The sequence below is a fragment of the Bactrocera oleae genome, chromosome 5 (assembly GCF_042242935.1).
Source record: "Bactrocera oleae isolate idBacOlea1 chromosome 5, idBacOlea1, whole genome shotgun sequence".
Taxonomy (NCBI): Eukaryota; Metazoa; Arthropoda; class Insecta; order Diptera; family Tephritidae; genus Bactrocera; species Bactrocera oleae.
The window spans coordinates 66384638-66395592 of record NC_091539.1 but is presented as its reverse complement, the minus strand read 5'-3'; the positions used below and the strand labels follow the sequence as shown (position 1 = coordinate 66395592).

Sequence of the window (10955 nt, the reverse complement as noted above, 5' to 3'; positions counted from 1 at the left end):
CGTGCGGCGTCAAGCTGCTATATTCTACTGCTTGAAAGTGTTCTACAAAGTAAAAAGATAACGAAAACCGTTTCAGCGATAGCACACACATACATACAAATGTGAATGATTGTGAGTATGTGTGTGATTGTGTATTTACTTTAATGAAATAGTCGCCCATTTGGGGCTGTTGAAGTGCTTACGAAGATAGCTGTGTTTGCTTTGCTCGTGTGGCTACAGGTGTGTTTGTTTGCGTGTGTGTGTGTGTGTCTGCTGTGTTTGGGGCTGGCTCGAGCTGTTACCGCTACTAACTCTGGGAGAAGCCAACAATGTTTAATTGCGCTTGTGGTTGTGCTCAATATTTAGTTGCGTTACCGTTAAGCGGTTTTTAACTATTGAAATTTACGCAAAGCTGACGAAACACACACACATATAATAACATATATGTAGATATATATGCATGACTGTTTGTCTCATGCATTTACATAGGCACGCGACCATAACATATAACAGTTCAAATGTCGACATGACAACCCGCTGTGGGGGTGCATGTCCACGGATATGCATGCAAAGACACACACACATACATACCACAAGCACAAAAGTTACATATAATATAACTAACATTGAGTCATATTTAATATATTTATTGATGTGTTGTTGTAAGCTCAGAACTTACATCGCAACTAATGCGCTCTAAGCTGCTGAATTATTGCTACAAACGCCGACAAAGCTACCCAAATGATCATATTTCAATGGCGTTTGATTTAATTTTGAACTTTTAATAGACCGGCGAGTGAAGGAAATAATGCACTGGTTCAAAATCAATTTAGTTTCGCTCAGAAAACTATTCATGCATTTCATTTAATTAGCTTGTGTAGCAGGGTACATTTCGAGCTGGTGCAATACCTTTGGGTATATTTCGGCGGTTACCAACTTTTTGACTTTGAACTGTAAATAATACCTATATTCCTCGAAAGACGCCAGCCTTAAACTATGTCTTCCTCGTGTACGAGTAAAAGAACTGGAAAGAGTAGTAGTAGGACTGCCAAAGCGTGACATAAAGCCAAGTTCCTCTGAACAGGGTATATTAAGTTTGCTACGATATTTGTAACGTCAAAAGGAAACGTCAGAAACCCTATAAAGTATGTATATAAATGATAAGCGCGACGAGCTGAGTCGATTTAGCATTGTTTCCCTGTTTGTCCGTATGTATGTCTGTATATATACGAACTAGGCCCTCAGTTTTTGAGATATAGATCTGCTCTTTTCACACCAAGAAGCTGCTCAATTGTCGGAACGGCCGATATCGAACCACTATAGCCTATAGCAGTCATACGAACTGAACGAACGGAATCAAACGCTTGTATGGAAAACTTTTTAATTTCAGGCGATATTTTAAACAAATTTGACATGGCTTATTTCCTAAGGCAACGCTATAATCTCCGAACATATTTTTCAAATCAGACCACTATATCTTATTATATATACTAGTATGTATTATATCTTCTGTTCAACTGAGGCTAACGTGTTTTCTTGTTTAATATAGCACATAGGTAGTCTTATAGATGTTTATAGGAGGGCCGCGGTGTCTGATAGTATAAACTTTAAAGACGAGCGAAAAAATCCACAAATATGCACTAAAGTCTATAAAAATCTTATTTCATTTAACATATTTACTATCAGAATGATCTGACTAAAATTGGAAAAAAAAGAATATAAGTATTCTAATTGAAAAAGGTATCGCTAGCAGCCAACCAACCAACCAACCAACCAATGTTTTCTAATCCAAATTTTTCAGTCAAAACTCAAAACAGTTTTGGAATAGAACTACAGTCTACCATATTTAGTAAACTCAATTCAACTCGGAAAAGTCGTTGGGGCTCCAAATTGTATATTAATTATTGCATTTGTTGAGTTCGAATAGATTTTTCTTACAACAAATATTCAAACTCAAAATTTCTTCGATTCTTACATGAGAAGATTGATTTACATTCAGAAACTACAGTTCCTTAAGATAAGATAAAATCACGAAATTATACTACAATTTCGTAATAATTTAGGGTTAAAAATATATGCAAATTGTTTTACGAAAAAAAAGCTATGTAAAAGTTGACCGAAATTTATTTTCCGTTTCAAAATTAATAATAAGTAGATGGATTCTGGCTTTAAAATCGATTTACTTTGAGGTAATGGAAGCTATCAAAACCACTGCTAGATCTGGAACTGTAAAGTCGGCAGCATTCCACAAAATTATTTGGAGAATATTTTCCGGCACTTCAACAACATCGACAAGAACGACTAATGGATTTTATGATAACATTTTTAATTACATAAATAGTTTGCTTAGTGGCGGCAGACTCACATTAATGTAATTTATGGACTCAATTTAGATTACAAAGGTAATGCATTGTTTGATTCCAACAACAAAACACTAAACAATGTAAAATTTGAACTGAACTACAAGGCTTGTTATGTTGCTGCAATCTATTGCAACAAAAATCATTTTAAAAAATGTTAATAATCTTTACTATTCTATGTATGTACATATGTATGTATTTATTTATGCATGTACATATATAAGACTATATTATCATCATAAAGATCATCATCATGAAATACTCTTACCCTTTGAAAAGTCTAGCGTTGAGAACAAATGTAAATAAAAGACACTAATTCTAATTTACTGATTACACATTACAGTTATACATATGTATAGCAAGTACTCGTTAACTATATATAGGTTGGTTGAATAGTTTTTGCGCTCAAAATTAAAAAATACTGTTTTTGGTACGAAATATATTTTTTTATTCAATATAATCTCTCTTAACTTCAATACACTCATTCCAATGATCCTTCAATAATTTTATGCAATCCCTATAATGACTTTCCGGAAGCTCTGCAAAATACCCGTCTACGCCTCTAATAGCTTCTTCATTCAACGAAAAACGCTTTGCACGAAGGAATAATGCCATGAAATTTGTTTTCGATCCAGTTTTTGTTGAATTGTTAACATGTACGGCACTAACTTTACAAACAGTTTTTTTCATATGTAATTCTCCATGTAAAATATAAAGTACTCCTTCGCCTGAGATGCCTATGGCATTAGCAATTTCACGCTAAGTCAAACTTGGATATTCACTAACAATATAATGAACTTGCTCAATGGTTTGTGGTGTGGTTGCGGTTTTTGGTCGTCATTCGCATGGATCATCTTCAAGCCTAGTACGACCACGTTTAAATTCACCAGCCCAAAATTCAACGGTGCGTTTTGAAGGTGAGGACTCCTTATACACTTCTAATAATTGTTCATAAATTTCCTTTGCTTTTAAACCCTTCAAAACAAAGAATCGAATCACTACTTGGTATTAAATTTTTTCCATATTAAAAAAATACTCCGACACGTCAACTTCAAGTGGCTTGTAAACAAAGATTTAATTGAGAGAATGACTTGTAACTTTGCATGTGTTCTCACGACAGATGTATCAACTTGAGAAAAAAAATTGGAGCTATTAGTGCTATTTCTTGGTGAGAGCAAACACTTCATCTTCCAACCTGTACATACATACGAGTATATGATCATATAATGATAAGCGACTGAAAGCGCTTTAAAACATAAGTAATTGCCGATTGATTATTAGGTGACAAAAATATGAGTGCTTTTAACATCTGTTTAACTTCAGATGTATATATATGCATATCAGTATGTACATACAAATCATACATGCATATATAAGTGAGTGAATTTTCATTTTAAAAAATGTCTACTTCATGTAATAAATATAATTTTTTAATAAATGTCACAGCAAGCAAATTTATAAAGACAGTATTGCTTTCTACGTGTAAATATGACTTAGAGCGTTTCATTTGTTTTTTTTTTTTTTGAAAATTGAGTCTTTTGTTTAATAACACTAGGCGCCCTCCGCTGCACTCCGGGACGCTCGCATCGCTCGCTCGCCTACGTCCGCCCCCCGCCGAGCGCGAGCTAGCTCGCTCTTATGTTAGTTGATTCTCGACAGCAGCAGAAAACTTTTATATATAATAGAGAGATATTAAATTTCCTACTTATGAGATGGTGTAGTATTGTAAAGGGTGCATTTTAGAATTATAGAAATTTTACTTTAAGTAAAGCACAGATATTTTTATATTATTGCTAATATTTTGCGTATTTAAGTTAAATAATTTGAAGACATTTAGTGGTTGATGAGTTTTGGGCGGCTTACCATGACTACATATTTAAAGGATCATCCTGTCGGTCTAATTTATAACCACTTTTTACAATGAAACCGGCCTCTTTTACCAAATATCCCGTCGAAAGATGATTGATCAGCATAGAGCATTAACTCCACCAACACCAACAAAACTAGGTCTAACGAAGAGAAACTATCGCATAGGTGTCAAATTCACATAAATATTTCTTGAAATGGTACAGTCTCCAAAAGCTCCTTTTAAGAAAGTGATGGGCTTTCCCATGTCAGAAACGAACTTATTCTGGATACAAGACAGCCTTGAGAATCTCTAAATGTGTGAAATACATATATGTCAGCTGGTTTGACAGCTATCCCTCCACGAATTTCAATACTTCAAAATCTACAGCCTTTATACTTGCAAAAACATATTATATTCCTCGCTTTATAGCATATTATCTGTTCGATTAAATAATGAAAATAGTTTGGGTGAATGACACAGAATAAAGAATATTCTATTTTGTATTGCATTTATAGGTATCTATGTATTTACATATCAGGCTTCTGCCTCAAATATAAGTACTAATAAATGTCTGTGTTATCACTTAAATTGTTTTTAATTATTTCCACAAGAGTAATAATATAAGTTTTTTGTTTTGAACGAAATCGCTAAAACGTGACAAAAGATAATTTTGAAAAAAATAACACCCTTTGATCCCTTTAAAAATCATTCTTAAATATATATAAACGGCATGTGTTTTAATAACTAGCTCATAAAGTGACTAAAAACATATAAAATGGAAGCGTGATTCGTAGTTTAACAGGTGGTTAAGTTTCGAAAGACGCCGCTTTTGGAGGAAGGGTAAATTCAGGGGATACCTGTTCTTCTAGAGCGTGTTAAACTGCTAAGGAGCATTCTAAGATGTTACAAACAATCGTTAACTGAACAACAGTTATTAACAGTTATACTCTGTGCAACATATTATTATATGTATATTGAGATTTTTACGCGGTTATGTAGCACATAGTATACCATAACTGAAGTTGTGACAATATATCACTGAAGTTGCATATACTTTCACAATGGCGCTTAGTGCTACCAGATCTGCCGCGCTGTGAATCCGAGCATTGAGGAAAAGTTAAGACGTTCAAAAATCTGTAGAAATCCGACAACACATATTTTCTCTATATAAAACGATGTCAGGTACAATATATGTATAATATATGATGTAAAATTGCATAAAAGTATGGTAAATTTGTTTTTAAATAAATATATATATTAAAAGTATGGTGTATAACATATACTCGAAAGTGTGATGTATTTTTATTTTTATGTGTTGATTCTCTCTCTCTCTCTCTCTTCTATTCTCTTTGTTTCTTTCTTTCTCTCTCATGGCACAGCACACACTACACAAGGCTGCTGTACAAAGTAATATGTTTAGATAAAAATAAAATCTATGTTATATGTGGAAAATAAAGGGTGAAAAGGAAGTATGGATCCTAGATCAATATCAAAACTATAATGCATATAGATCCCAAAGTTCTCATTGGCGAGATGTAAGCCCAAAGCGAAATGTAAACTGCCATACCGTAGAATCAGAACCATTAAGTGAGTGCGAGAAAGAGAGGAGGCAAGGGAGTAAACAAAAAGAAGAAAGGTCAAAGTCCGACTGCTGCGAATGTTATTTATTCTAAGTATCTTTGCTTGCGTTTCGAATTCATACTATACCTATATACATAAATAATGAAAATAGAAAATGAAATGATACGTCCGAAATCCGGCTGAATCATAAAATCCTTACAACTGTAGCAGGCTTAGAAAATTCTGCCGATCTGGCAGCGCTGCTGGCGATACAAATTCATAAAACAACTTAATAATTACTATGTCTCAAATACGTAATCATTATTAGGTAATTGAAGCTGACGATGCATTAATTCATAAACAACCAGTAAGTACCCTTACGTATCTGCTTACTCGGGCAAATCACGTGCAAAAATCGCTCTAAACGGTAAAATGTCAATTCATTCATTAAAGTTTTATATATACATAAATATATATAACATATATGGATTTAGCTGTTTATATGTCGATACTAGCAAGCGGTATTCGTTGTACATATATTAGCATATTTATACAGTTCTTGTCTTGCTAAGTTTATTAAGTCGGTTAGCACTCAGTCATCACAAGCTACGCAAACGCGGACAATGATTTAATGATCGTCACATTACTTGTCAGAGTATTCTTTAAAATCGTCGTCGATACCACGTTGGAAAAACTATAGTAGTCATCATAAAATGTCTAGCCACGTTTTAAGTACCATCAACTACAAATACTATATGTGATTAATCTACTCGCCACTTAGTATGGCTATATAGCTACATAGCTATCGTGTACAAATTAAATAATTTGTTGTATTTAAGACAAATGTTTATATAAACGCTTCATTGAAGAAATATTTTGATACTTTTTCTTAGAACCAGATCAAGTTTTCTATAAAAAGTTTTGTATAAAATGTAAAAAATATAATTTTTGTTTGACTAATCTATACAAGATGATATTAATCCGCAATTGACTGCTCACAAACTAGTCTGAAAATTATCTGTTTTTTGCTGTATGGTTGTGAGCTAAATATATCTACTATTACATTTGTTTGTAAATGACAAATGTTTTACCATGGCAAAGATCAGCGTTAAATTCGCACTTTCATTTACTTTCATCTGACATAACTAATACCGCATAAATTATTAAAAGTGTCAAAACAATTAATTATTATATAGGTATACAAATACTATGTACATACATTGTAATTAAAGCCTAAGCAATTCCAACTCATTTCAACAGTCATTGAAAAAAATTAGTAACGGGTGGTAAAAAATAAATTTACTTTATTTTTAATTTTTTGGTTTGCGAACACGAGAAAATTACAAGCTGTAGTATGCAACTATAGATAGGAAACGACCGAACATAATTTCCCCGAACTTAAAATGCATGAATATCATTCCATTTGAAGTACGGTTGTTTTCTAGCTATATTCGTGTTTGGTTCGCCACTTTTTTGTTACACATTCTTCCAGTTATCTAGAATTATTGAAGTTAATGGACGCCACGTCAAAAGATAAAACACCATTTAACTTTCTCTTTCCTTTATTATTACAATTTATTTATATACCAGTTGTTTGTTCGACTCGCCAAATTTCAAAGCCAAATATATATCCATCCATTATAATAATTTCTGTTAATTGTTGATTTTTTTATTCATTTCAAGGCGATCAACAATGCTTAACTTATCACTATTTCTGAAAGAAGCCTATACGCTGATTTCTACTAGTCCAAAATGCCAATAAACCACTTAAAAGAGATGCTTGCGATCCACCCTTTACTATACATTTGTACGTATCATCTTATATGAGATAATTTCCGTTGAAGTGCAAATTTAGCATGATTACTTTTAAAATGTTTGAAGATGGGCCAACAGGTCACTGGCAGCGGTGCAGTTGCCATTTATTATTGGCATGTGTAAATGTAGCCACACATATACGTTTGTATGTATATGTACATATTTGCACCGTTATGAGTGTAGTGAGTGTCGAAACACTAATTGGAAATTAATTTTGTGTATCTAGCGTCTGCTTGAAGCTATTAACTCAAATGGGCATATAAACTTTGTTAAAAATGTGCGAGCGGCTTAAACGAACGGTGGCGCTAAAGGTGTCAAAGTGTTGGAAGTGTTGAATCTCGAAAAATTTAACGAAAATTAAATTTATTGTAAAGGATATATAAAACGCGATGAATTACCTCTCAAGTGTACTAGTGAGTAACGGTAGTGTTGTTGAGTGTACACATATGTACACTTATTATGTATGTATGTATATATATATTATTTTTCAAAATCGACGACGACAAACATCCCAAATTACCAAAATATGAAAAAAAGTTTTTTAATCGGTTTTGAAGCTCACTATGGACTGTTTTATCGCTAAGTTTGATATAATTTATTAAGTGGGGCTTTAAAGTGGGATGACTAAGAGAACTTACTATAGAATATCTTTCGCGGTGCAAACTATTGGAAGATTTATAGTACTACCAAAATTTTAAAACAATTAATTATATTTCTGTTCAGTTTTTGTGGGAAATTTATTTTGTGATCTCTCCCAAAATACTCATTATTTTTCTCTTTCTTCATTCTCGATAAAAATAAAAATAAAACTTAAAAGTTTTATATAAAATCATGCTTTACTTAGTCATACCTTCATAATTCATAGATAAAAGTTTACCCGGACTGAAATAACTATAGGGGCATTCACACCAGCTTTATTAATTCAGTAGTTTTTACGTGCATTTTGTTTTTGTTAAATTAACAGATTTTCGTTCTATCGTGTAACGAAGTACCAGTGTGACAAGTTTGCTAATTTTTTCGTTACTTGGTAACATCAAATCAGCTGTTTGTTTTGCGTCGTTGCCTAAAAAGTTCATTTGATTCATTGCAAAAAAATACCTTTGCTGCTCGCTACAAAATAATTTTAGTTAAATTTTTCAAAAAAAAAGTATTTAATAAACTTCAATCAACTGTTTTGGAACAAAGTTTACCACACTTTTGAGTTAGATCAAAAAGTATGTTAACAGTAAAATGTTTTAACGAAGTATGAACTAACGAATTACAAGATTAACATGTTCGGTCTTAATACCCCTTATATTTTCACATATTTTAAAACAAATATTTATTATTATCGTCTTTAAAGTAGGCTCCCTTCGAGCCAATGCAAACAGGCCATCGCTTATAAGAGATGTTGAGATCCACTGCTATTTCTCTCATGCCAACTCGACATTTTCAAACATAGTTTTTTTTTCTTTATTTTCTCTCGCATGAGGCAAGTTTTCGATGACTTCAATACCTTTATTGAATACTTTCTGCCACTGAAATACTTATGTTTGTAATAAAGTGTACTTATCAAAACACTTCTGCAACATTTTCAACGACTCCGTAGCTGTTATTCCATTGCAAACGTAAAATTTCAATCACATCCGTTACTCAATATTTTATCACTTGTATCGCTTCACTGCTCCTTGTAGTTTCGAACTGCGCTCTGATTGTTCGAATATATTCAACAAAAGCAAAAAAGTAAACAAGTAGTTATCATGTGCAACCATTTAGCATTACTTAAAAAAATTAGACTTTAAGTGACTCAGTATAAAAAAAATTGAGTAAAAATATAAAAATATATACAAGTAATTGTAATTCTACATCCTTATCACAACACGCCGAATGACATAATCTCTTATTCTATAAACCTTGGAAATAGTAACCGAAGATTAAATTGTACTACTTATAAACAATTACTTTATCTTATCTCTTATCTTAGAGTCTGCTTTCATTTCTCCAACTGTTCGGCTTCAATATTGGTGGACCGTTATTTGGCAACGAAAATGTACACATTAAAGTGCATGTACCTGAAGAAGTATCACATAGAACTCATAAAACAATAATTTATGAACCCGCTAACAAAATTATACATTATCAACATCGCAAATATCCACAGAAATCAGTAGGTTATCAATTACGACATAACCAACATAATTATGTACTGGAAGATAACTTATTAGCAGACTTTAAAAATCCAACTGTTGATTCAAATGTGGCATATATAAAACCCGATGAATATGGAAAAGAGCATTTAACCCAACACACAGAAATTTATAAATATGATTATGATAATGCTGCATATAAAAGACCCGTAAAGTATATAAATACCTATAAAGTGATCAAATGTCAGGAACCAATAAAAAGCAAAACTTTATACCCACCACATCCACACAAACACCAACATAAGTCGAAAACATATAACGAACTATATAAATTTATTAAGTCAAAATATCTGCCAACAACGGGGGATGGACATGAGCTCCACAAATCAGCTGATAGCAGAGATCATTACCATTATCCAGTCAGAACGCAAACAAAGTCTATAAAACCGCACACCCATACGAAAGTGGTTACATATCAAGGAACAGCGAACAATTACCATAGCTATAAGCATACGCATTATATAGAACCGCCTTATTATGACGCTGATCCCAGTCCACTCGTTGATTTTAAGCTGAACACGAGTGTTTATTTGCCACCATACGATATTCCGGCATTAGCAGCGGATCATACAGACACGACGGCATATGATTTTTTAACTCCCAAAGAAACTCTCACTTTACCCACTAGTGAGGCAGCAGATTTCCATAGTCAATTCCCCTATAACGCCTTTAATGATGGAAATTTCAAACCCTTCATTGGTGACATGTACCTACCTGTTGGGGAAGAAAGTCCCATTAGAAAAGAAGCAGCTGAGACTTACATGGGCATCGACAGCTATTCTGCAAGACATGTCCAAGGGCTAGATTATCTTAGCTACTCACCCTATCGACGCTGGAGTACCTTTATTTAATTAATTTTAATTATACCTGTGTAAATATATATATAGACCAGTCTTAAGTGTGTGTATGTATTAAATATAATTTATTTAAAGAAGTACATATGTGCCTTTCATATATATATGGTATGTATGCATGTACAAAGTGCCTTAAGTCGATTAGTTAAATAAGCGCATAAAATCGATGCGTATAATAAAAATAGTAAAGAATAGTATTATGACAACAATAAAAAACCGTTTAACCGACGCCGGAGGCGAAATAAAACAGACATTACATTTATTTGGCCTCCGGCGTCGCTTGCCAAAACTTAAAGGGTTTCTTTATACTGTGGATTTCTTTTACCACATTTATAGTTATCATAGAAGGCAG

General features: G+C 33.0%; 1 protein-coding gene across 1 annotated transcript; it reads left to right on the top strand.

Annotated features, from left to right (window-relative positions):
• The first annotated feature begins 7147 nt into the window (after positions 1–7147).
• LOC106625425 (uncharacterized) lies at positions 7148–10686 on the top strand. Its single transcript, XM_036366573.2, has 2 exons — positions 7148–7976; positions 9527–10686. Exons 1-2 carry the CDS (start codon positions 7953–7955, stop codon positions 10598–10600), a joined length of 1098 nt encoding a protein of 365 aa, XP_036222466.2. The 5' UTR covers positions 7148–7952; the 3' UTR covers positions 10601–10686.
• Positions 10687–10955: the final 269 nt, after the last annotated feature.

Bases quoted from the DNA above. Each gene is read 5' to 3' on its own strand.
- LOC106625425 (XM_036366573.2), top strand. From the start codon at position 7,953: ATGAATTACCTCTCAAGTGTACTA. The intron at 7,977-9,526 runs GTGAGTAACGGT...CTCTTATCTTAG, and splicing joins ATTACCTCTCAAGTGTACTA to AGTCTGCTTTCATTTCTCCA.